This window comes from Oncorhynchus masou, chromosome 2, assembly GCF_036934945.1.
Source record: "Oncorhynchus masou masou isolate Uvic2021 chromosome 2, UVic_Omas_1.1, whole genome shotgun sequence".
Classification (NCBI taxonomy): domain Eukaryota; kingdom Metazoa; phylum Chordata; class Actinopteri; order Salmoniformes; family Salmonidae; genus Oncorhynchus; species Oncorhynchus masou.
In genome coordinates, this window is record NC_088213.1 from 31698560 (window position 1) to 31725447 (window position 26888).

The window sequence follows — 26888 nt, forward strand, 5'->3', positions numbered from 1 at the left end:
AAGCAGCGTTACCCATGCAGAGCAAGGGGAACAACCACTCCAAGTCTCAGAGCGAGTGACGTTTGAAACGCTATTAGCGCCCCCCACTAACTAGCTAGCCATTTCACATCGGTTACACCAGCCTAATCTCAGAAGTTGATCGGCTTGAAGTCATAAACAGCGCAATGCTTGAAGCATTGCGAAGAGCTGCTGGCAAAATGCACGAAAGTGCTGTTTGAATGAATGCTTACGAGCCTGCTGGTGCCTACCACCGCTCAGTCAGACTGCTCTCTCAAATCATAGACTTAGTTATAACATAACACACAGAAATACGAGCCTTGTGTCATTCATATGGTCGAATCCGGAAACTATCACCGTGAAAACAAGATGTTTATTTTTTCAGTGAAATACGGAACCGTTCCGTATTTTATCTAACAGGTGGCATCCATAAGTCTAAATATTAATGTTACATTGCACAACCTTCAATGTTATGTCATAATTATGTAAAATTCTTGCAAATTAGGTGGCCCAAACTACATTTACATTTACATTTAAGTCATTTAGCAGACGCTCTTATCCAGAGCGACTTACAAATTGGTGAATTCACCTTCTGACATCCAGTGGAACAGCCACTTTACAATAGTGCATCTAAATCATTTAAGGGGGGGGGGGGTCCTATCCTAGGTATTCCTTGAAGAGGTGGGGTTTCAGGTGTCTCCGGAAGGTGGTGATTGACTCCGCTGTCCTGGCGTCGTGAGGGAGTTTGTTCCACCATTGGGGGGCCAGAGCAGCGAACAGTTTTGACTGGGCTGAGCGGGAACTGTACTTCCTCAGTGGTAGGGAGGCGAGCAGGCCAGAGGTGGATGAACGCAGTGCCCTTGTTTGGGTGTAGGGCCTGATCAGAGCCTGGAGGTACTGCGGTGCCGTTCCCCTCACAGCTCCGTAGGCAAGCACCATGTTCTTGTAGCGGATGCGAGCTTCAACTGGAAGCCAGTGGAGAGAGCGGAGGAGCGGGGTGACGTGAGAGAACTTGGGAAGGTTGAACACCAGACGGGCTGCGGCGTTCTGGATGAGTTGTAGGGGTTTAATGGCACAGGCAGGGAGCCCAGCCAACAGCGAGTTGCAGTAATCCAGACGGGAGATGACAAGTGCCTGGATTAGGACTTGCGCCGCTTCCTGTGTGAGGCAGGGTCGTACTCTGCGGATGTTGTAGAGCATGAACCTACAGGAACGGGCCACCGCCTTGATGTTGGTTGAGAACGACAGGGTGTTGTCCAGGATCACGCCAAGGTTCTTAGCGCTCTGGGAGGAGGACACAATGGAGTTGTCAACCGTGATGGCGAGATCATGGAACGGGCAGTCCTTCCCCGGGAGGAAGAGCAGCTCCGTCTTGCCGAGGTTCAGCTTGAGGTGGTGATCCGTCATCCACACTGATATGTCTGCCAGACATGCAGAGATGCGATTCGCCACCTGGTCATCAGAAGGGGGAAAGGAGAAGATTAATTGTGTGTCGTCTGCATAGCAATGATAGGAGAGACCATGTGAGGTTATGACAGAGCCAAGTGACTTGGTGTATAGCGAGAATAGGAGAGGGCCTAGAACAGAGCCCTGGGGGACACCAGTGGTGAGAGCGCGTGGCGAGGAGACAGATTCTCGCCACGCCACCTGGTAGGAGCGACCTGTCAGGTAGGACGCAATCCATGCGTGGGCCGCGCCGGAGATGCCCAACTCGGAGAGGGTGGAGAGGAGGATCTGATGGTTCACAGTATCGAAGGCAGCCGATAGGTCTAGAAGGATGAGAGCAGAGGAGAGAGAGTTAGCTTTAGCAGTGCGGAGCGCCTCCGTGATACAGAGAAGAGCAGTCTCAGTTGAATGACTAGTCTTGAAACCTGACTGATTTGGATCAAGAAGGTCATTCTGAGAGAGATAGTGGGAGAGCTGGCCAAGGACGGCACGTTCAAGAGTTTTGGAGAGAAAAGAAAGAAGGGATACTGGTCTGTAGTTGTTGACATCGGAGGGATCGAGTGTAGGTTTTTTCAGAAGGGGTGCAACTCTCGCTCTCTTGAAGACGGAAGGGACGTAGCCAGCGGTCAGGGATGAGTTGATGAGCGAGGTGAGGTAAGGGAGAAGGTCTCCGGAAATGGTCTGGAGAAGAGAGGAGGGGATAGGGTCAAGCGGGCAGGTTGTTGGGCGGCCGGCCGTCACAAGAAGCGAGATTTCATCTGGAGAGAGGGGAGAAAGAGGTCAGAGCACAGGGTAGGGCAGTGTGAGCAGAACCAGCGGTGTCGTTTGACTTAGCAAACGAGGATCGGATGTCGTCGACCTTCTTTTCAAAATGGTTGACGAAGTCATCTGCAGAGAGGGAGGAGGGGGAGGGGGAGGAGGATTCAGGAGGGAGGAGAAGGTGGCAAAGAGCTTCCTAGGGTTAGAGGCAGATGCTTGGAATTTAGAGTGGTAGAAAGTGGCTTTAGCAGCAGAGACAGAGGAGGAAAATGTAGAGAGGAGGGAGTGAAAGGATGCCAGGTCCGCAGGGAGGCGAGTTTTCCTCCATTTCCGCTCGGCTGCCCGGAGCACTGTTCTGTGAGCTCGCAATGAGTCGTCGAGCCACGGAGCGGGGGGGAGGACCGAGCCGGCCTGGAGGATAGGGGACATAGAGAGTCAAAGCATGCAGAAAGGGAAGAGAGGAGGGTTGAGGAGGCAGAATCAGGAGATAGGTTGGAGAAGGTATGAGCAGAGGGAAGAGATGATAGGATGGACGAGGAGAGAGTAGCGGGGGAGAGAGAGCGAAGGTTGGGACGGCGCGATACCATCCGAGTAGGGGCAGTGTGGGAAGTGTTGGATGAGAGCGAGAGGGAAAAGGATACAAGGTAGTGGTCGGAGACTTGGAGGGGAGTTGCAATGAGGTTAGTGGAAGAACAGCATCTAGTAAAGATGAGGTCGAGCGTATTGCCTGCCTTGTGAGTAGGGGGGAAGGTGAGAGGGTGAGGTCAAAAGAGGAGAGGAGTGGAAAGAAGGAGGCAGAGAGGAATGAGTCAAAGGTAGACGTGGGGAGGTTAAAGTCGCCCAGGACTGTGAGAGGTGAGCCGTCCTCAGGAAAGGAGCTTATCAAGGCATCAAGCTCATTGATGAACTCTCCGAGGGAACCTGGAGGGCGATAAATGATAAGGATGTTAAGCTTGAAAGGGCTGGTAACTGTGACAGCATGGAATTCAAAGGAGGCGATAGACAGATGGGTAAGGGGAGAAAGAGAGAATGACCACTTGGGAGAGATGAGGATCCCGGTGCCACCACCCCGCTGACCAGAAGCTCTCGGGGTGTGCGAGAACACGTGGGCGGACGAAGAGAGAGCAGTAGGAGTAGCAGTGTTATCTGTGGTGATCCATGTTTCCGTCAGTGCCAAGAAGTCGAGGGACTGGAGGGAGGCATAGGCTGAGATGAACTCTGCCTTGTTGGCCGCAGATCGGCAGTTCCAGAGGCTACCGGAGACCTGGAACTCCACGTGGGTCGTGCGCGCTGGGACCACCAGATTAGGGTGGCCGCGGCCACGCGGTGTGGAGCGTTTGTATGGTCTGTGCAGAGAGGAGAGAACAGGGATAGATAGACACATAGTTGACAGGCTACAGAAGAGGCTACGCTAATGCAAAGGAGATTGGAATGACAAGTGGACTACACGTCTCGAATGTTCAGAAAGTAAGCTTACGTAGCAAGAATCTTATTGACTAAAATGATTGAAATGATACAGTACTGCTGGAGTAGGCTAGCTGGCAGTGGCTGCGTTGTTGACACTACACTAATCAAGTCGTTCCGTCGAGTGTAATAGTTTCTACAGTGCTGCTATTCGGGGGCTAGCTGGCTAGCTAGCAGTGTTGATTACGTTACGTTACGTTAAAAGAACGACAATAGCTGGCTAGCTAACCTAGAAAATCGCTCTAGACTACACAATTGTCTTAGATACAAAGACGGCTATGTAGCTAGCTAGCTACGATCAAACAAATCAAACCGTTGTACTGTAATGAAGTGAAATGAAAATGTGATACTACCTGTGGAGCGAAGCGGAATGTTGACCGGGTTGTTGAAGTTTAATTCGGTAGACGTTGGCTAGCTGTTGGCTAGCTAGCTAGCAGTATCTCCTACGTTAAGGACGACAAATAGCTGGCTAGCTAACCTCGGTAAATTAAGATAATCACTCTAAGTCTACACACTCTAAACTACACAATTATCTTGGATACGAAGACAGCAAAGACAACTATGTAGCTAGCTAACACTACACTAATCGAGTCGTTCAGTTGAGTGTAATAGTTTCTACAGTGCTAGTAGACGGTAGACGTTAGCTAGCTGCTGGGCAGATAGCAGTGTAGACTACGTTAGGACGACGAAATACGATAATTACGCAATTATCTTTGATACAAAGACGGCTATGTAGCTAGCTAAGAAGAAATTGCTAAGATTAGACAAATCAAACCGTTGTACTATAATGAAATGTAATGGAAATGTAATGAAAAGTTATACTACCTGCGGACCGAAGTGTAGATGCGACCGCTCGCTCCAACCCGGAACCGGAAAACTGTTGCATATACACTGACTCTGCGTGCAATGAACGCAAGAGAAGTGACACAATTTCACCTGGTTAATATTGCCTGCTAACCTGCATTTCTTTTAGCAAAATATGCAGGTTTAAAAATATATACTTCTGTGTATTGATTTTAAGAAAGGCATTGATGTTTATGGTTAGGTACACATTGGAGAAACGACAGTCCTTCACAAATACGCTCCGCATCGATTATATGTAACGCAGGACATGCTAGATAAACTAGTAATATCATCAACCATGTGTAGTTAACTGGTGATTTATGATTGATTGATTGTTTTTTATAAGATAAGTTTAATGCTAGCTTGCAACTTACCTTGGCTTACTGCATTCGCGTAACAGGCAGGCTCCTCGTGGAGTGCAATGTAATCTGGTGGTTAGAGCATTGGACTAGTTAACGGTAAGGTTGTAAGATTGAATCCTCGAGCTGACAAGGTAAAAATCTGTCGTTCTGCCCCTGAACAAGGCAGTTAACCCATCGTTCCTAGGCCGTCATTGAAAGAGTGTTCTTAACTGATTTTAATCAGTGTCCAAAAATACAGATTTCCGCTTGTTTTGAAAATTTTAAATTGTCCCTAATTTATCGGCCATTCCGATTAATCGGTTGACCTCTATTTTTAGACCCCATCATAGTACTGAGAAGGTGAAGGTGCACTTGTGAAGGTGGCAAATTACCTTTTAATGGTGTCAGACCGAGGCTCTGCATCTGTCCTTGTGCTCCTAGACCTTAGTGCTGCTTTTAATACCATCGATCACCACATTCTTTTGGAGGGATTGGAAACCCAAATTGGTCTACACGGACAGGTTCTGGCCTGGTTTAGATCTTATCTGTCGGAAAGATATCAGTTTGTCTCTGTGATTAGTTTGTCCTCTGACAAATAAACTGTAAGTTGCGGTGCTCCTCAAGGTTCCGTTTTAGGACCACTGTTGTTTTCACTATATATTCTTCATTCGAAAACATGATGTTAACTTTCACTGCTATACAGTTGTACAATTTTTTTTTATTTTTACCCCTTTTTCTCCCCAATTTCATGGTATCCAATTGTTGTAGTCGCTACTATCTTGTCTCATCACTACAACTCCCGTACGGGCTCGGGAGAGATGAATGTTGAAAGTCATGCGTCCTCCGATACACAACCCAACCAGCCGCACTGCTTCTTAACACAGCGCACATCCAACCCAGAAAGCCAGCCGCACCAATGTGCCGGAGGAAACATCGTGTACCTGGCAACCTTGGTTAGCGCGCACTGCGCCTGTCCCGCCACAGGAGTCGCTGGTGCGCGATGAGACAAGGACATCCCTACCGACGCTAGGCCAATTGTGCGTCGCCCCACGGACCTCCCGGTCGCGGCCGGTTACGACAGAGCCTGGGCACGAACCCAGAGTCTCTGATGGCACAGCTGGCGCTGCAGTACAGCGCCCTTAACCACTGCGCCACCCTGGAGGCCACTGCTGTACATTTCAATGAAACATGGTGAAGCCCTAAAATTGCCCTCACTGGAAGCCGATGTTTCAGACATAAGGAAGTGGATGGCTGCAAACTTTCTACTTTTAAACTAAGACAAAACAGAGATGCTTGTTCTAGGTCCCAAGAAACAAAGAGATCTTCTGTTGAATCTGACAATTAATCTTGATGGTTGTACAGTCATCTCAAATAAAACTATGAAGGACCTCGGCGTTACTCTGGGCACTGATCTCTCTTTTGACGAACATATCAAGACTGTTTCAAGGACAGCTTTTTTCCACTGACGTAACATTGAAAAAATCTGAAATTTTCTTTGCAAAAATGATGCAGAAAAATTAATCCATGCTTTTGTTACTTCTAGGTTAGACTACTGCAATGCTCTACTTTCCGGCTACCCAGATAAAGCACTAAATAAACTTCCGTTAGTGCTAAATACGGCTGCTAGAATCCTGACTAGAACCAAAGAATGTGATCATATTACTCCAGCGCTAGCCTCCCTACTCTGGCTTCCTGTTAAGGCTAGGGCTGATTTCAAGGTTTTACTGCTAACCTACAAAGCATTACATGGGCTTGCTCCTACCTATCTTTCCGATTTGGTCCTGCCATACATACCTACACGTACGCTATGGTCACAAGACGCAGGCCTCCTAATTGTCCCTAGAATTTCTAAGCAAACAGCTGGAGGCAGGGCTTTCTCCTATAGAGCTCCGTTTTTATGGAATGGTCTGCCTACCCATGTGAGAGATGCAGACTCGGTCTCAACCTTTAAGTCTTTATTGAAGACTCATCTCTTCAGTAGGTCCAGTCTGGCCCAGGAGTGTGAAGGTGAACGGAAAGGCACTGGAGCAACGAACCGCCCTTGCTGTCTCTGCCTGGCCGGTATCCCTCTCTCCACTGGGATTCTCTGCCTCTAACCCTATTACAGGGGCTGAGTCACTGGCTTACTGGTGCTCTTCCATTCTGTCCCTAGGAGGGGTGCGTCCCTTGAGTGGGTTAAGTCACTGATGTGGTCTTCTTTTCTGGGTTGGCGCCCCCTTTGGGTTGTGCCGTGGCGGAGATCTTTGTTGGCTATACTCGGCCTTGTCTCAGGATGGTAAGTTGGTGGTTGAAGATATCCCTCTAGTGGTGTGGGGGCTGTGCTTTGGCAAAGTGGGTGGGGTTATATCCTGCCTGTTTGGCCCTGTCCGGGGGTATCATCGGATGGGCCCACAGTGTCTCCTGACCCCTCCTGTCTCAGCCTCCAGTATTTATGCTGCAGTAGTTTGTGTCGGGGGGCTAGGGTCAGTCTGTTATATCTGGAGTATTTCTCCTGTCTTATCCGGTGTCCTGTGTGAATTTAAGTATGCTCTCTCTAATTCTCTCTTTCTCTCTCTCGGAGGACCTGAGCCCTAGGACCATGCCTCAGGACTACCAGGCATGATGACTCCTTGTTGTCCCCAGTCCACCTGGCCTTGCTGCTGCTCCAGTTTCAACTGTTCTGCCTGTGGCAGAACTATGGAACCCTGACCCGTTCACTGCTATGGAACCCTGACCCGTTCACCGTGATTACTATTATTTGACCATGCTGGTCATTTATGAACATTTGAACATCTTGGCCATGTTCTGTTATAATCTCCACCGGCACAGCCAGAAGAGGACTGGCCACTCATAGCCTGGTTCCTCTCTAGGTTTCTTCCTTGGTTTTGGCCTTTCTAGGGAGTTTTTCCTAGCCACCGTGCTTCTACACCTGCATTGCATGCTGTTTGGGGTTTTAGGCTGGGTTTATGTACAGCACTTTGATATATCAGCTGATGGAAGAAGGGCTATATAAATAAATTTGATCCAACATTCGCTAATTGATGCGAACCAGTCTTGCTAGCTATCTAGGTTAGCAACCAGCCTGTGTTATTGGATTAATACGTATAGCCATAGTCCTCCAGTCAAGAGGCTAGTTAGGTAGGACAACATACCTTACATTACCTATCATATGAATCTACTGATGGAGGGACAATAGGCCTAATATATGACCTAAACACTCATCATAGTGTGAAAAGGAAGCTAGCTAACATTACTGTAGACTTTCTGATATGTTATGGTGTTTGATACAGTTGAATCCCTCATGAAAAAGTACTATGGAATTACTATACAAAACCTATGCTTGTTGTAGAAGTGACTATGTAGGGACTTGTAGGGATTGGGTAGTGAATGTGTAGTTCATGCACTGCTCCAGATACACAAGTAGAGTTCAGTAGGAAAGCCAGTGTTTCAAGTAGTAATCATGTAGTTTTACTACTTGATGTTGTTAGTAAATAAGTAGTCAAAACACTACAGCTTTACTACACAGCTTTTCATTAGTAATCGGGTAGAGCTTTTACAACTTGATGTTGGTATTAAATAAGTGTCACAACAGTACAGCCAGATTACACTGGCTTTTCGCGATCGCAGAAAAAGACCTAACAGGAAGTATTTGGTTGTTGTTGTTAGATAGCTAACGTTACTGTTTTTGACAATCCCGAATGTAATCATCTTCCATCCTTCCTCATCCTGGCTTTTATAACCCTTATGCTGGTACCATCTGTAAATTATCTTTCCATCGTGATTTATGAATACTTTCACGTCGTTGTTTAGTCGTTGATTTAACTTTTCACCACATCAAAAATATTGCTAGCCAAAACGGTCTTAGGCGTTAGCCGTTGTCATAGAGATGCAATTGAGTTTATCCTAGCTCTTTGCTAGCACCATTGAAATGTAGCTACAGTATGCAGCCTCATGATACCTAATAAGTGTGTTTGTATGCAAATGTACAGTATTTTCATATTGGTGTACTTATCCATTCTACTTACCTCTTTTGACATGTTGCCAAGGAGGCCCTCGACATAAAAAGATTGGAGGCCATTGTTGGTAAGATTTAACATTGTTTATCAAATGTTTTTCTTTGTTGTCTTATGTGACCTATGTTAGCAGATGACAAATAACGGCTTATAATTGTATTACTACATAATGCCTCCATATTACTGCTGCATATCTTATATAAAAAGTGCAATAACGTGCACTAGTCTAATAGTGAAACATGAAGATGTCAGTAGTGATTTTGAATAGATAAACGGTAGTAAATGTTTTCAATAGTAATTCTAAAGGGTTTATGTAGGAAATTAAAAAGGATCAGAAGCAATTCAGTAGTGCCACTACACACACAGATGGCACTGGCAGTAGTAATTAAATAGGGATTGAATAGGCATACATCAGTAATGTGTAGGCGTTGGGTGGTAATCCAATAGTGAACATGTAGGAATTATGTGGGTATGTGTAGATTTTAAGTAGTAGATACCCAAAAGCTCAGTAGCTGCACAGTCGTCATTAAGGGAGATTTATGTAGTGATTTGAGTAGGAAATATGTAGTGAAACATCCCAATGTATCACTCATTATTACCAGTACTTAAATTACTACATAAATCACTACTGGTTTACTACACATCTCAATAGCAATCAAGTAGTAAAACCAGTAGGTTTAGTGTAGATCTTGAGTAGTAGGGATGAGTAGTAATTCAGTAGTACTTTTCATGAGGGATCAATGGGACAGCGGCTAGTATCAGTAACGCAATCTCCTCATGTTTCACAGGGAAAATGGCAAGCGGTTTCTTCATGCTGTTGTCCTCTCGGAAGTGCAACATAGGAGTCCTGTCTCTTAGTGGAGTATGGGCATTTGCTACAGCAGGATTTTTTTCTGAACAGAGAGCATGTCACCACAGGAGCTCAAATCAGGAGGCAGTACCATGCCGGGTTATCCCAGACAGACCGTGACAGATCCCAGTGTCCACAGCCTCCATCACCTATTCATTCGTTAGGGGTGTGCTATCACTGTACCCCCTTTTTGTCTGTACTTATTGCAATAAGTGTGACCAACCTTCAATTTCTCTCACAGTTCAGAGTTCCCTGATTTACTCCAACACAACAACTGCAAGGCCAGTCACATCATACCTTCCCTTGCCTATGGACAATGTTATCCAGACAGGATTGGACAACCCTGGGCACACCTTCATAAAGACTGTTGGCATGGTAGCCGGAGACGAGGAGTCCTATCGGGATGGATCACAATGGCCTGTGTGGTCCGTGTCTTTTCACAGTGAATTGTTATGCCTACTACCTATCTTGCTGGAACTTCAGTGTTTGTTTTTTTTAAATCTAATGGCGGTCACTGTGAAAAAAATATTCTAAAGCTACTACACATATTGGAGCGTCACCCATTCCTTATAAATGTGTTATACAGATAAAACCTAGATGAAAGGGGATCAACTGCAGTTTTTAATTCTGCCTTGAAGTGAAGGCGAGTGCTCTGCAGACTCTTAATGGCAGAGTCTCCCAATATTCTACCTTTTTGTGTGTAGAGAGAAGTATTGAAAGGAAAGAATAACACAGAAGCCCTTGCTTTGTGATCGCTTTTGGTTACGAAAGTTTCATTTATTTAAGGCCATACATTTATACACAATCTCTCCCCACAGACCTGGAAGCCAGCAAGGTACAGAATGATCGGAATGTCCATGGATATAAGTATAGAAATGTCATTGCATCAACCACCCAGTTGACTAGGTACCAGACCTACATATCTACATTCTAAACTGTTCAAGTGAGCCAGTACTTACCATAGTCTCTTATTAGAACCGGGCAGAGCAGTTTGATGAGTGCTACGTGTCGTCATCGTGTGGAAGGGCCTGAGCATCTGAGCCTACCCTCTGCCTGTTGCTGGGCGGCGTGCCGGGAGGTGGAGCTGGTGGTGGACACCCTCAACAGCCTGCAGGGGGAACTCAAGGGACAGTACAGATGACTGACTAGGAGCAGCAGCTGCTCATTGATGTGAGGAAAAGACACTCTGCACCACACATTGCGTTGGAAAATTGTTTTTATTTGTTTCATTTCCTTATTCTATCACTGAGATGCCTAGCACTTGTTTTTGGAGTTCACGGGATCACTTTCTGTTTGATATACCAGTACCCCGATCTTGACCTGTGCAGGAATGGCCAGGGATTGGCCAGATGCACAGGGCATTTGTTAAGTATAATGGTTTGATAAAAGCAGAACTCTAAAACCAAACAATAGAAAGCATTTTATAAGCGCTGAAACATATCGAGATAACCCGTTGGTCTGGAAAGGCACAACAACCAGGAGAACTTCCTGTTGTGGATCAATGAGGAGGACCACACCCTGATCATCTGGATGGAGAAGGGCAGCGACATGAAGAGGGTGTTTGAGAGGTTCTACAGGGCACTCAAGGAGTTGAGCCCAGCAGAATCAGTGAAATGATTCATTGCCTACACCCACACGTTAACTGTGTCTTAAGTGACAAACCTTTCATACTTTGTTGTCTTTTAATGAGCTGTTGTTGTCATCACCACCAGGTGGAGATGTTGATCATGGAGAAGGGCTGGGAGTTCATTTGGAGCAAGAGGCTGGGTTACATCCTCACCTGCCCTTCCAACCTGGGCACTGGACTCAGGTCAACCTGCCTCGTCTCAGCAAGGTCTGGCCCTTACCACCTCACTCACCTATGGGTTGACACATGAACAGTCTGTAGAAACTGCTCAGGGGATCTCTGTCCTTCTCAAATTCCAGGATCCTAAATGCTCTGTTTTTCTGTTTGTTTTTTACTGGGATGCTTGTTTTCAGAAGATACTGGACAACCTGATTCTGCAGAAGCGAGGTATGGGTGGCGTGGACGCCGCAGCTGTGGACACAACCTTTGACATCTCTAATCTGACCTGACTGGGTGAGTCAGAGGTAAGACACTGCATCACTTGATCTCAGAATAGAATGCACAAGTGACAATCATAATATTCAGCTTTAATAGGCCGTTGTAGAGAGTGTTGAAAGAGAATGCTATCTGGATTTGTGTTGTATATAGGTCCAGCTGGTTCAGAATGTGATTGATGGGGTTAAATACCTGATTGTGTGTGAGAAGAGACTGGAGCGAGATCAGGATATCCAAATCCCTGCACCCATCTCAGTTCAGGTTGAGAGAGACTGGCCTTGCAGATGCCCCGACTTGCGATTTTACATTCACAAACAATATACTTCAATAAAGCTATGTAAATCCAAATCATTAACTGTGGTCCTCCAAATACTTTACCTGAATAGCAGCTATAAACTCTTCAGCTACAGTGGGGAGAACAAGTATTTGACACACTGCCGATTTTGCAGGTTTTCCTACTTCCAAAGCATGTAGAGGTCTGTGATTTTTATCATAGGTACACTTCAACTGTGAGAGACGGAATCTAAAACAAAAATCCAGAAAATCGCATTGTATGATTTTTAAGTAATTAATTTGCATTTAATTGCATGACATAAGTATTTGATCACCTACCAACCAGTAAGAATTCTGGCTCTTACAGACCTGTTAGTTTTTCTTTAAGAAGCCCTCCTGTTCTCCACTCATTACCTGTATTAACTGCACCTGTTTGAACTTGTTACCTGTATAAAAGACACCTGTCCACACACTCAATCAAACAGACTCCAACCTCTCCACAATGGCCAAGACGAGAGAGCTGTGTAAGGACATCAGGGATAAAATTGTAGACCTGCACAAGGCTGGGATGGGCTACAGGACAATAGGCAAGCAGCTTGGTGAGAAGGCAACAACTGTTGGCGCAATTATTAGAAAATGGAAGAAGTTCAAGATGATGGTCAATCACCCTTGGTCTGGGGCTCCATGCAAGATCTCACCTCGTAGGGCATCAATGATCATGAGGAAGGTGAGGGATCAGCCCAGAACTACACGGCAGGGCATGTCCAGGCCTGTCTGAAGTTTGCCAATGACCATCTGGATGATCCAGAGGAGGAATGGGAGAAGGTCATGTGGTCTGATGAGACAAAAATAGAGCTTTTTAGTCTAAACTCCACTCGCCGTGTTTGGAGGAAGAAGAAGGATGAGTACAACCCCAAGAACACCATCCCAACCGTGAAGCATGGAGATGGAAACATCATTCTTTGGGGATGCTTTCTGCAAAGGGGACAGGACGACTGCAGCGTATTGAGGGGAGGATGGATGGGGCCATGTATCGCGAGATCTTGGCCAACAACCTCCTTCCCTCTGTAAGAGCATTGAAGATGGGTCGTGGCTGGGTCTTCCAGCATGACAACGACCTGAAACACACAGCCAGGGCAACTAAGGAGTGGCTCCGTAAGAAGCATCTCAAGGTCCTGGAGTGGCCTAGCCAGTCTCCAGACCTGAACCCAATAAGAAATCTTTGGAGGGAGCTGAAAGTCTGTATTGCCCAGCGACAGCTCTGAAACCTGAAGGATCTGGAGAAGGTCTGTATGGAGGAGTGGGACAAAATCCCTGCTGCAGTGTGTGCAAACCTGGTCAAGAACTACAGGAAACGTATGATCTCTGTAATTGCAAACAAAGGTTTCTGTACCAAATATTAAGTTCTTATTTTCTGATGTATCAAATACTTACAGTATGTCAATTTGTTTTAGATTCCGTCTCTCACAGTTGAAGTGTACCTATGATAAAAAATTACAGACCTCTACATGCTTTGTAAGTAGGAAATACTGCTGATTTTGCAGGTTATCAAATACTTGTTCTCCCCACTGCATATACCAATACATTCAAATTAAACTTGGGGATCGACTAGTAATTGTTGTGTACTATGCAAAATTAGGTGCTTGCCATCACCATATTGCATCTAATTCTCTGAATTGTGTCCTACTGCCCTATTTTCCGAGAGGTGCTTTTATATTGAATTTAATGAATGCCCTCCACACTGTAACCACATTAACAGACTAGCATACTCCCAAACACACAGACGCATCAGAACGATGCATGCAGAGTATGTCAGGCTTTAGAATAGTATGAGGTGAAGGGTTCATTCCAGGATACAAATGGAACACAGTTCAAAATGTTTGGTTTATTTTTAAGTACAAATGTTACAATTCGATAAAAGGTCAAAGAACAAATAAATACAAATGGGTTACTGTGTGTTTTACGATAGTTGCCATAACATACAGCATAGAGACAATAAGCACACAGTGAGGCTGTCAGCTGACCGTGTTGCCGGGGCCACATTCCTCCCTGTGGACGCAAACAAAACACATCATACCATATAGTTACTGTTAAACATGACATTATGATGATATTGGTATGCTATTACCTCTGTGCTCTAACAGGACATCCCCCTCATACTGCGCCAGGCCCAAGGCATGTCTCTGCCCACTGTTCAGCTCCGCCCACTGCTTCTCTGTGACCACCCACGCCTGCTCCACATTCAGCCACGACAACTGGACCGCACTGAATACCACCTGACAGACACACACACATCGTGCATCAACTAACAAAATGGGATGTGGTTTGGAGAGCATTATGTAAACAGCATTATCCAAATCAGCTCTTAAGTATCCTGAGGTGAACCAGAGAGAGACTCACAGCCATCTTTGTGGGGGGAATCAGGGCGATAGCGTCGGGTATGAGCCCCTCCACCTGCTCCTGTACCAGAGCAGATAGAACCATGTCCTCCAGACCCGCTGGACAGAGAGAGGGAGGGAGAGAGGACTCATGAAATGAGTGTGCGTGCGAGAGGGGTGGATTCACCGGTCACTACTAACTAACTATTCCTTAGATTTAAGGATCAAATATACTGAATTTACAACAAAGATTTCTGAGTTTAAACCCCTGCCCCATTTGAACAACTGTACCTGCTAGTGTGCCGATCTCAGTAAAGACCTCTGGGCCCCAGGTACTGACGGGGCCAAAGGCTTGAGGACTGGAGAGACGGGCGGTCAGAGCCTCCATTTGCTGCTCTGAACACGGCAGGGCCAGCTCCCTCAGGAATAGAGTAGCCATGCTGTCAGTCAAACAGCAGGAGGACTCATTAGGACTGGGTTGATGGAAGCATTATCACCAAGTGGAATCAGACAGCAAAAAAATGACATTTTTGCCTTTTGCACTATAGGCTGAGCTTTATTCACAAGGTATGTAATTAATATTTCTGTGGTTAAAATAAAGTGTGTATTTCTAATACATGACTGACCTGAGGTTGTAGGGGTCCAGTCTGTTGATCTCTGACAGTGTGAAACCACAGAGCAGGTGTCCTAGAGAAGCCACTTCTACAGCTCCGAGCTGCTCCACCTTCAACTTCCGCTTCCGCATCACACCAACAACTGCTGCTCTCATCTGAAACGAGACACAGGGTTGGAGAGTCAAACAACCTACACCAGAAGTGGGCAACCCTCCACACTACAAATATCACACGTGAGATTGGAATATGGGAGCCTCGTCACCTTTTTTGGGCTCCAGTCGGTCAGAGCCCCCAGGTAGGCCAGGACACCCAGGTCAGTCAGGTTAGTATCCTGGAGCTCCCTCTCCCCCAGCTCAGTGACCAGACAGCCCAGCCCCAGGACCTGCTCTGGCCTCAGGCCTCTAACTGGACTGTAGGCCTGGAGGAGGGTGAAGGATAGTGCACAAGATACACAACACATTTCCACATTTCCAGTCTTTAGCAGGCAGTGATGAAAACCAAAACATCTCCGATGTTCTAAAACTAACCTGCCTGAGCTTTACCCACAGTGCTCTGCGCCGGTCAGGGCTCAGTGAAGCGTCCTGACCTATGACCTCTGCGCACTGCCTCAACTCCTCCCCCGCCATCCGGCTCAGCTGATTGGCTGTCCATGCTGAGGGGAAGGTGCCTCTTATGTCACCACAGCTTGGGACTGGCACTGGATAGATGACATGAGACCGCAATGAGTTTAGAACCACAATGCATTATCATCAAGCTTTCCTTTCAGAGCTAGTGGGCATGATACATTTGTGATATAGAGAGTGGATCAATGATGACCTTTTCTCCTCCTGCTCTGTGCTCTGACAACCCCTCGTATGAGGCTGTGGATCCTCTCTCTCTGGCCCTGCTGGTCCACACACTGGGACACACAGGCCTGACCCACATCACTGTTCTCCCAGCGCCACTGACCTGCCAGAACCTCCTCCACCGTGTCTGCACTCAGCACCACCTGATATATGGTAGTAAAACACACTTAGCAAATCCTGCTAAAAGTACACTCATACAGCACTGTAGGGCTTTATTAGTCATCACCCAATGATAAAGTGATAGTCATTATAAAGGCTTTTGATGTTTCGCCCATTGGAGCCCTCACCAGTGGGATGGAGTTGATCTGTTTTGGAGAGAGAGTAAATAACAGTCTGCCAACAAGCTCCACATCCCCAACCGTCCAGGCCGATGCCTCTCTACAATAAACACACACATACACACACCAGATTTCTGTTATAAATGCATACATGACATACCCACAAGCCCAGTGCTGCCATAACCAGCTCACAACCACCCCAGGTCTCCCACTCTACCATCTCCTAAAAGAGACCCAGTTGTCTCTCACCCCAGCAGGTCTCTCCCAGTAAGCAGAGCAGCCATGTCCTTCAGGGTGTCCCAGGGCAGGCAGTACCCCCTCAGCTCATCCAGCCGTAGCCCCAGGGCCCCTCTGTCCACCAGCCCCAGGGTGTCCCTGTCTAGGAAGGGCAACAGGGGCCCCAGGAGGTCCACAGAGGCCCCACTGAGCTCCCCCTCGGCCAGGCCCTGAGAGTTGCCCTGGGTGGACACACCAGAACAGTTACTAAGGTATAATTACTGCAGGTAATGACAACAAAGCACAATCCGTTTAGCTGATTATTAAGTATTGTAATGCCATGCATTCCAACCCTGTATCATTATGTTTGGATGAATTGTATGTATGTTTTATTAATCAGGAGGATTTCGTGCTAATAATATTATAGTCTCTCCTCACCAGCACAGTGATGGCCTTTTCTGCTAAGGCCATCTGCTTATGACGGGGCAGCTTGAGGAAGTCCACAAAGTGCTGCTGAATGTGAGCCAGGACGGCTGTCAGTGAAGTATTAGACAGGCTCTCAATCAGGTTCACCCTGGGACAGCAGGAATCTGGTTAGATTAATCTTGTATAGAGAAAGATTAAATGTTGGACCATTTATACAATATATTTTGGAGTGAATGATATCGTACGGTAATTCTGCAGCAAACCAGGGGCTTATACCATCCAGGTCTTCCTCTGGTCTTTGCCGCAGTTCCTCTACAACACATTTCCTCTGGTAACAAAACACAAAACATCTGAACAAACTAGTATGAAATAGGAAGCTCTGAAGAATTCCATGAATAGTTTTCTTGATATTTGAAATGGTAGATAAAATGCTATAGACAAAGAAAGATGTATCTAAATATAGATGAAAGAGGAGGGGAGGGTAACACGAGGGATACCATGTGGGTTGCTTGTGGTTCCTCACCAGAGCTGGTCTCACCCCTCCTGGCAACTCACTGACAAACTGAAGCAACTCTGAAAAATCAGTTTCATTGGTCCAAAGCTTTAGCCAATCACAGCTCATTCCACCAGCAATATGACCCAAGTCCCTAAAGACCAAATAGATGATTGGATGAATAAATTGTATCTGGAAGACTGCATTGCATTTGTAATCCAGGTGAAGGAAACCTAATGAAATACGGGTACTGACTGAGTCTCCAATTTTGTCATGTAATGATTTGCATGAATATCACATGATATTCAATAACACAGCACATACTCATGACACCTAATAACATTTGACTTACTCTACAGTGTCTCTGGTAATGATTTCAGATTGATGGGTCCTCTTGAAAAGGAGCTGAGCCTATATATTTCAGAAAGACAGAGTGTGTGTGAGAGAGAAAACAGGTGGTGAAAGGAATCTAATCTATTTAGGGTAGGCATTACTCATTTATATTCCCCCTCCTGACTATTGTACTACATCCAAACCAATTTGCTTGATGATGGCTGAGGCGTACGGAGCATTAATATCCTGAATGGCTCATCTGAAGCAATTCCAATGATTTGCAGATTAATGGGAGCCCAGGCCCACACTGGCAGCTTGGCAGCATGGCTTTCCCTCTAGAGCAACAACAGTAATGATGCTATACTATAGCCAAAGGAGTGGGTGTTTAAGTAGTGTTGTATGTTCAGAAGGAGCATAGTGGAGATGGATGTGCACCTGTTGGGGGGACCAGGGCAGGTCTCTGTACAGGCTCATATCTCTCAGGAATGTCTCTCCATCCAGAACCTCTATCAGCTCCCTCAGGGGCACAAACGGCAGGAGACATTGGAGCTGTGCTGTGAAGTTCCTTGAGTTGCTGGCTAAAGCCTTTTTTTAAGCAATGGAATAAACAATTGAATATGTGCCTAAGTAATAGTAATTGGTAATAGGTTAAGTACTGTACTTATGGAATTACTTCCAGGTAAATTCACAATGACTAGCCGTTTAGGCATATAAGATAGTTGATGAATGACAGCATACTTGGTTTGTTAGCATTTAAGTTCCACCATATCTTTACTGTGTCATCATTTGCTCTCAGTGTGGTAAGAAAGACAATGTAGAGCGACTGGAAATGATGAATAAAGAACCGTTTGGCAGAGAGGAGAAAGTAATCTCCCCACAGAGAAACAAGAACACCTTACCTCCTGCAGTGCCCTGTGGAGCATGGCTCTATGGGCAGGCTTCAGGTCAGGCAGTAGAGTGCTCCAGCATTGGCAGTGAGTGGTTCCACTGATCTCAGACCAGTGTATGCCTCTGAGCACAGCAGGGGACAGGCCAGGCAGTAAGGGCTTCAGCCTGCACAGTGTATCCATGGTGAGCTGACAAGGAGAGGATCACCATGGAAATATGGCCTTGTAAGAATGCACAACAAGCTGTGTAGATTAAAACATAACTGAAGAGATCACTAATAAGCCTTTACTTACATTTGTGTCTTGTGAAATTTTGGATAATATCTGGAAAGCCTGGGGGAAGTTAAAAACAACATGTAATGTCACTCAGCAGAAAACAACATACCGGTAGATTCAGTGTGTAGGCATAGTCCATGCAGTGCTGACCTGTGCTGGGGAGAAGCTGGGCAGACCTGGTTGTGTTAGCAGGTCCAAGAGCTGTAGTGAGGGCAGTGACTGCAGGAAGGAAGCCCCTAGCTGGGGCAGTAGGCCCCTGAGGGTGGCCAGTGCTGGAGGAGGTAGAGTGCTGGCGTTCAGAGGCTGCACCGCCTGGACTAGCCAGAGAGACAGCTGAACATGGCAAGAGCAGGATCGACAGGGTCAGTGCCCCTCACATATGATATGGACTGTATACATATACAAATGGCAATACTGATATTTTTACTGATATCCTAACAGGTGTGTTGGAGGAAAAAATTGTCAAAATGAACTTGGAACTTTCAGAGGACATCCCAATTTTTTACATGCAATTCTCTCTCACCCTGCCTGAAGCACTGATGAGTCCCTCAGACACACAGAGAGCTAGCTGCTGCCAAAGAGCAGAGGACACAGGGGAAGCCAGCAGAAACGGACGCAGCTCCTCCGGTTTCAGGTAACAAACCAGAACTCCCAGCCTGTTGAAAAATAATGCCCTCGTCTCTCTGGTATAATACACTGGTAACTGCACAAAGGGACACTGTGGCTCTGGTCAGAACTAGAGCACTATATGTGGAATAGGTTACAACTTGAAACAAAAGACCCTACCTCGATATGTTATCACTGGTGAAGTTCCTTTTTTTAATGAATAGAGTCCGTAGAACATGACGACCCCTTGTTCCATCCAGACTAGTGTTTCCCAGAAACTCCACCAGGGGACTCAGCTTAAGGAGGGACATGATAGAGTAATGCCAATGCAGTACTGTTAAGGGAATTTTTATCTATAATGACTAATTATGTATACATTTAAATCAGGATGTACTAATCAGAATACTATTATGTTAGTGTATATGTACTAATCAGAATACTATTATGTTACTGTATATGTATGAATTTTCTTTCTTGATCCCGGTACTGAATATAATGTGTGTGAATGTGGTCAAGAGTTAGAACAATGACGGTCTGTTCCTTGGTACAAATGAATCAGACTGGCTAGAATGCTTATCTACACGAGAAAACCTTGACTGGTAGGGAGACGGATGTGGGAAGGCTTGAGATACAGCCTTTGTACTGGAACGGAGATGACACGGGTTGGTGTTTGAACTAATGACATCATTTTCAGTTTATAACCTGTGGTAACCTGTATCGTGGCAGTACTCTCGTGAATAAAGGCTGCTATTTGACTTTAAGACCGGGCTCTGTCTATTTCTATAAAATAAGGGTCATATAAATTCTTATGAATTGACAGTGTTTAATTTTAATTGGGAATTAAAACAGAGGAATTAAATTCCTTCAATAAGTACACAATACTAAATGAAAATATCTGTAGAGTAGATAAGGAATGAGATGTGTAACCTGGTCTGATGTCAGCTGCTGAAATTGGCTGACCGGGAGGTGTGGGAGCAGTGGGAGGATGGAGCTGAGGAAGTACGGTGGCCAGGAAGGGACATCTCCCACCACACTGGACTGCAGGAGCCTCTTCACAAACGCCTGTTTCTGTGGAGACTTCATCTCTGTGCTGTGGTCACGGATCGCCATCAACCTATGATTCAACACAGAACCAGTCAACACGATTACCTTTGACCTTTGGCTTAAAATGGCAGCTCAGGTCTAGTAACTCACACGCTGGTGTTGACCATCAGGGAGGTGGGGAAGCTCATGATGTCAGAGACGGACATGAAAGGTATAAACTGTGATAGGTCGACGAAGAGGTCAGGGGTCACACGAGGGAACTTGTGGATGAAGGCGGACGTCATGGTCTCCATGGCCTGCAGTTCTCTCTGAGAGGACTGGGGGAGACAGTGGTCTTTATTGACAGTAGCAGTAACATCCCTACTTTCCAGCATCCATTGCTAAACTGAGAGTGTTGAGGACAAACCTGAGTGGTCTCTACGTGCAGCTGGTCCCAGCTCTGGTGCATGTGAGACAGAAACCTCTTCACTGCATCTTTCTCTGCTGACATCACCAGTGTGCGGATACTCTCCCTGGGCATTTGGAGGTACTCCTGGAGAGAAAACAATGTTCACCTTAATACAGGTAACCAGTCAATCTGCATCTAAGATCCCAACTAACCGTTTTATAAAGGTGTACAGTACCTGCATTAGGACTCTGAGGGCAGAGGAGTTGTCCTCTCTCTCAATGAGGTCCCATAATACAGGCTGTCAGGACAGAGGAGGCATTCACATTACCTTCATGTGTCTATGTTTATGTGTATGTGTTCTGTGTATAAGGTATGTGGCTTACACTGAAGCAGCTGAGCAGGTCCTCTTTGAGAGCTGCGCTCTGCTCCCTGCGCAGGAACAAGCCCACGGTTTGGAGCACGCTCAGTGATGCGTCGGGACGCAGAGTCGCCCAGAATGAGGCGTTGTCAAGGAGACTGGAGAGGAGGATGGCCTGACCCAGGCCCTGCCTCACCTCCCCCTCCCCCTCATCCAGCCCTGCCGATAGCCCCACCACAAAGTCCAGTACCCTCAGCATGTACCCCACAGCCCCCACCCAGCTTCCTCGCTCACCCCCATCCACCTCACACACACTCAGCCTGCGCAGTGCCTCCACCAGCAGCGGAGCAGGACTCACACATAGCTGTGATGTGTCAAAGTCATACGGCGCCGGGAGCATGTCAAAGAACCACTGGAGGAAGCACTTCCTGTCCTCTTGTTCTACATCCAAGTCAACGCAAAGGTCAGAGAGCTGAGGATAGGCTGAGAGTAGTCGGCGGTAGAGGGTGGCATTGCTACAAACATACTCCCTCAGCCCCTCTGTACTGCCACAGAGCTCCAGTAGGGTGGCGTTGGTGAAATGCTGCAGGCTCCACTTCCTGTAGTTACATGTGTCTTCTATGGATTCAGGGTGGGAGGAGTTGTGGAACCTGGAGCAGTAGTCTGCAGCCCAGCTGCCCTCCGGAAGGGATGTATAGGAGGGATGGGCTTCAGGGGACTCGCTGCCACACAGGGCTGAGACCAGAGCAGAAATGTTGGGCAGGAAGCAGCGTCTGAAGTCCTGGGCGCTGAGGGACCTGGTGCCTAGTTGGGCCAGGCAGGCTTCGTCAGGCCCTGGGCTGCCTCCGCCCTCCACCACCTCCCCTGACAGCTGCACACACAGGTCACCTATACTGGACTGGTTGAAGTAGTGGTAGTCCTTCATGTCTGCAGCCTGCAAACATCACAGGCAGAATTTAGTTAGACATTGTGGAGAAGTTAAAAAAGTGAGTTGAGAACCCAACTCTTTTGCATTCAGAAGTGGGGTTTAATCATGGACTGTACCTGGTGTGCTCTCTGCAGCCAAAAGGAGGAGTTGGCACACACAGTGTTGTTGAACTGGTGGGTGAAGAACTCGCTGCAGACGTGGACCCACAAGAAGTCATCCTCGGCTGCAGACAGGTACCAGGCAGCGTCAGAACATGTGGCGTGTAGGTCGGGTCCCACCTGACCAACCTCCGGGTTCACAGACCCATCGTCCCCGTCATACAGGTTACAGTAGAGGAACACAGTGAAGTTGGACACACCTGTAAGGCCTGGGATAGAGGCGTTACACGCTGCTTCCAGGATCTCTGCTGAGGCAAAGTACCCCATCTCTCTCAGGTGGCTGTGGCCAACTTCTACTGCCTCAGACTGGGGCTTGAGGAGACGGGAACGGCGGCGTACTGGGGTTGAGCTGGGTGGTTGTTTCTGTTTGGGCACCCTGCGGGGTGACAGGGCTGGTCTCGGGCGAGAGGGGCGTGGTGGGGGTCTGGGGTCCCCTCTCTCACCCTCTATGGAGGGGCAGGAGAGGAAGGATGGGGTGCTGGGAGGGCCCTGCGAGTTGAAGCCCAGAGCCTGAGCATTCCACGTGATATTATGTCTGATCCCCCTACAAGTCACAGAGAATGGTGAACTATGATATGACAAAAAACATATTTTCTATTAACCTCATATTCTTTGTGAGGGAAAATTATAAAATGAAACCATCATGATGTATGATATATTTGTCCATACTGTAGTTTATATTATAAGCTTAGTTTTTTTCTTGATTACTTACCATAAGATTAGCTGTCTCAGGTCACCTTTGCAAAGATGGATAAAAGGGACTTTAATGGAAAATCACAGACAGTGTAAGAGAGCTAGTGAATATTATGGTAGATCAATGGTGGAAAAAGCGATTTGCACCATACAATCAGGCCTGATGTAACAGCATAGCTGGGCTCACAATGCCCAGGAGATAGTGTTACTGGCATCAATGAGAGGACAAAGAGATTAGCTAGGGCATGGGATGCAGGGTAACACCGATCCTCTCAATGACTAACATGGCCATTATGATTTTAAAGCAGTGTCAGTCCAAACACTCTCATGTGTCATATATTTCACTCTAAATCATTCATGACTAATGAGTAAGAGCTGTTATCAGACATATTATCAGATTAGTATGAATGGAAATGAAATTCAAGAGGCTTTGATCAACATGTCTCTGACGTGTTTTATAAGAACAGTAAAGGTAAAAGCATGTAAACTGAACAAAGATATAAACGCAACATGTTAAGTGTTGGTCCCATTTTTCATGAGCTGAAATAAAAGATCCCAGAAATGTTCCATATGCACAAAAAGCTTATTTCTCTCAAATGTTGTGCACAAATGTCTTTACATTCCTGTTAGTGAGCATTTCTCCTTAGGCAAAATAATCTATCCACCTGGATAGATGTGTCATATCAAGAAGCTTATGAAACAGCATGATCATTAATTACACAGGTGCACCTTGTGCTGGTAACAATAAAATGTGCAGTTTTGTCACACAGCACAATGCCACAGATGTCTCTTTTGAGAGAGTGTGCAATTGGCATGCTGACTGCAGGAATATCAACAGAGCTGTTGCCAGATAATTGAATGTTAATTTATCTACCATAAGCTGCCTCCAAAATAGTTTTAGAGAATTTAGCAGACCATCCTGAGTGGCGCAGCAGTCTAAAGCTCTGCATCTCAGTGCAAGAGTCGTCAGTACAGTCCCTGGTTTGAATCCAGGCTGTATCACATCCGGCCATGATTGGGAGTCCCATAGGGTGGTGCACAATTGGCCTAGCATCATCTGGGGTAGGCCATCATTGTAAATAAGTATTTGTTCTTAACTGACTTGCCTAGTTAAATAAAGGTTCAACTAAATCCAACCGGCCTCACAACCACAGCCCACGTGTGACCACGCTAGCCCAGGACCGCCACATCTGAGATTATTTCTGTCTGGAAAAAGCCCTTTTGTGGGGAAGAACTCATTCTGATTGGCTGGGCCTGGCTCCCATTTGGGTGGGCCTATGCCCTCCCAGGGCTGCGTCCCTGCCCAGTTATGTGAAATCCATAGATTATGGCCTAATGAATTTATTTCTATTGACTGATTTTATTCAATGAAGTGTAACTCAGTAAAATATTTTAAATTGTTGCATGTTGAGTTTATATTTTTGTTTCGTATAGCTAGCCACCAGGGTCGAGGCACAATTCCAGTTGAATTCAGTGAAATCTCAAAATCCTCAAGGAAAGAAATAGGAACATTGAATTTAATTGAATTTCAGCTCTTCCACTGAATTGACTAAATTGAAATGGAACTGACCCCAACCTTTTGGTGATGGTGAGCATCATGGACTCACCTATGGAGCATCTGCCCTTATGTTTGGGCTGTGGCACGTCCACCACGCTGCTGACATCATCAAGCAGCGCCATGGTAACACGGGACACCTTTCTCCTCAGGTTTCCGTACACGGAGCTGCCCACCCTGTGCAAGAATCCCCTTCTGAGGCCGTCCAAACCCTGCAGCAGGGCAGGGTTTTGCTCTGCCAGCTGCCCCGCCCTCTGCCCCCCATCGGAGCGTGATAAAGCCTGCAGGAGCAGTGTATGAAGGGAGTCCAGGTCTCCCCCCATGTCCCTTCTGTCCCCAACGTTGCCTTGAGTGGCATTCCCAGACAACCCCTCCTCTCTCAGGACCTTTGGGGGCATGCTGAAAGGTTTCAGGCGCTCAAAAGCAGCCGAGCCCCCTCTCTGATCGGCCCCCATCCCCGCAGGGTGCAAGTTCACCATGGGCTTCCAGTTGCGTGTCTCCATGAAGCGGAGGAACTGTGTTAGCCAGCTGACACTGAAGGCACATTCACTGTGGCCCCTCAGGGCACAGATGAAGCCCTGCAGCCCGGCGCTGGCCTGGCCATAGGTCCCGCTGACCAGCGCCTGCAGGGCCACCTCCAGCAGAGCACTCACTGTCCTCCAGTTCTGGGACAGGAAGTCAAGCAGGGGCCTGTGGGGTTGTCGCTCAGACAGGGACATAAGGCTCTGCAGAAGCCCCAGTAGCCCGTCCAAGTGAGGGCTGCCTCTCAGGGACAGGAACCAGTCCTGGAGTCTGACGCTGGGCCTGGGGGGCTCCCGGCTGTCCCACTGGCTCAGCGCAGCGCCCCCCTCTGACTGGATAAAGGACTGCAATACCTTCTCCCACAGTTGTTCCTCGTCAGAGACGAGCTGTCGCTCCTCCATCTCAGCACCCATCTCCTGGAGGTACATGGAGATATTGTAGAGGAAGCCTGACAGACGGTGCCTGTCCACAGGCTTCTGGAGGGAGGGGAGGCCCATGCTCTTACTGGGCAGGAGGCCCAGGGTCTTCAGACTTCCCATGATGCTCCTCACCACGCTGTGGACCTGCTGGTCTTGGGTTCTCTCCGGGGAGGCAGACTCTTTGCTAGGATACCACCACCCTCCTTTATGCAATATTGATACTAACTCCTTGAAAATGGGCTCTCTTTGGTCCTCTTTTCTACTTGCTGGAAGTGATGTTGAAAAGCCATATTTTGAGCATGATACAAACATGATTAATATCAAGGCATCATCACACCATTACACTACATCATAACAAGAAATTGTAAGATAGTCTCCTCACCTGAACTCTTGGTTGATGTATTTCCCAGTAAAACAACCAACAATGCGATGCGCATGACCCTAAACACTGCCATCTTCTCTATCACCTCCAAGCCAGTGCTGATGATGTCACAGTGATGTCACGTCTGTGGCCTAAGCCTGAGTAATGTCATATCCCTGAGTTTGGACTGCATCCCCTGTTACAGCCTTCCTCTGGCAATGGGTTGGGGTCAGTGGGGTGGACACAGGGAGTAGAGTGTTTCATTGTAGAGTGGACATTAAACCTTAATGACAGGTCACCGTCACCTGAGCACCTTCCCTCTCACAATAGAGTTGTATTTCTATGGATTTCAATCAACTGAGGTATATTCTTTATCCTTTCTATGAACTTGAAGCCGTTTTGAGTGAGACTTTGAAATATCCACAGAGGGATTTCAAATACTGGTACTAAATAAGTTGTTTATCTATCCAGAAATATTCTCTTTTCAAACGGGTCTTAGAAATTATGAGAATATGAAGATAGGTTGACATTTGCCACCTATGCATCTCTATCCATATACTTGGGATTGGTTTGATGTCCCAAAAATACTAAACAGCAGACATCTGCAATAGGAGTTCAAAAGGAGTTTTAAGAGAATTAGAATTGTTTGTACTCACCAATGACACTCCATTCAGTTCTTCAAATCCTTGAAAATGTGTTTATAAGGCTTTGTGAATATAATATAATTCCAGGTATAAATGTGCACTAAAACAACATTATATTACCTCTTTTCTCTCTCTCACACTTTCAACTTCTCTCCCTCTCTCTGTTTCCCTGTCAGCCCCTCCCACTCCTACTCTACCTCTCTGTGTTTCTCTGTCAGCCCCTCCCACTCCTTCTCTCCCTCTCTGTTTCACTGTCAGCCCCTCCCACTCCTACTCTCCCTCTCTGTGTTTCCCTGTCAGCCACTCCTACTCCTACTCTCCCTCTCTCTGTTTCCCTGTCAGCCCCTCCCACTCCTACTCTCCCTCTCTGTGTTTCCCTGTCAGCCCCTCCCACTCCTACTCTCCCTCTCTGTGTTTCCCTGTCAGCCCCTCCCACTCC

At 46.8% G+C, this 26888-nt stretch overlaps 1 protein-coding gene and 1 pseudogene across 1 annotated transcript; one reads left to right on the plus strand and one right to left on the minus strand.

Moving 5' to 3' along the window:
- The first annotated feature begins 10686 nt into the window (after positions 1-10686).
- On the plus strand, positions 10687-13747 carry LOC135552936 (creatine kinase U-type, mitochondrial-like; annotated as a pseudogene).
- Positions 13748-13898: 151 nt separating this feature from the next.
- LOC135558657 (stereocilin-like) lies at positions 13899-26615 on the minus strand. The gene is made up of 29 exons (XM_064992659.1): positions 25827-26615; positions 24556-25710; positions 22968-22992; positions 22214-22799; positions 21195-22103; positions 21047-21109; positions 20830-20955; positions 20574-20740; positions 20307-20493; positions 19560-19675; positions 19297-19429; positions 18924-19106; positions 18792-18830; positions 18510-18686; positions 18046-18195; positions 17630-17688; positions 17308-17431; positions 17030-17112; positions 16797-16932; positions 16392-16600; positions 16152-16242; positions 15836-16007; positions 15547-15716; positions 15282-15437; positions 15032-15174; positions 14697-14845; positions 14428-14525; positions 14156-14303; positions 13899-14076 (listed from the first exon to the last, which is right to left on the minus strand). Exons 1-29 carry the CDS (start codon positions 25897-25899, stop codon positions 13988-13990), a joined length of 5916 nt encoding a protein of 1971 aa, XP_064848731.1. The 5' UTR covers positions 25900-26615; the 3' UTR covers positions 13899-13987.
- Between the last annotated feature and the right edge of the window lie 273 nt (positions 26616-26888).

What these genes read in the sequence shown, in the direction of transcription:
- LOC135558657 (XM_064992659.1), bottom strand. Translation starts at nt 25,899, where the DNA reads ATGGCAGTGTTTAGGGTCATGCGCATCGCATTGTTGGTTGTTTTACTG. An exon ending in TACATCAACCAAGAGTTCAG is followed by an intron (nt 25,711 to 25,826) that starts GTGAGGAGACTA and finishes CATCACTTCCAG; the next exon opens with CAAGTAGAAAAGAGGACCAA. An exon ending in GGCTGCAGAGAGCACACCAG is followed by an intron (nt 22,104 to 22,213) that starts GTACAGTCCATG and finishes TGATGTTTGCAG; the next exon opens with GCTGCAGACATGAAGGACTA.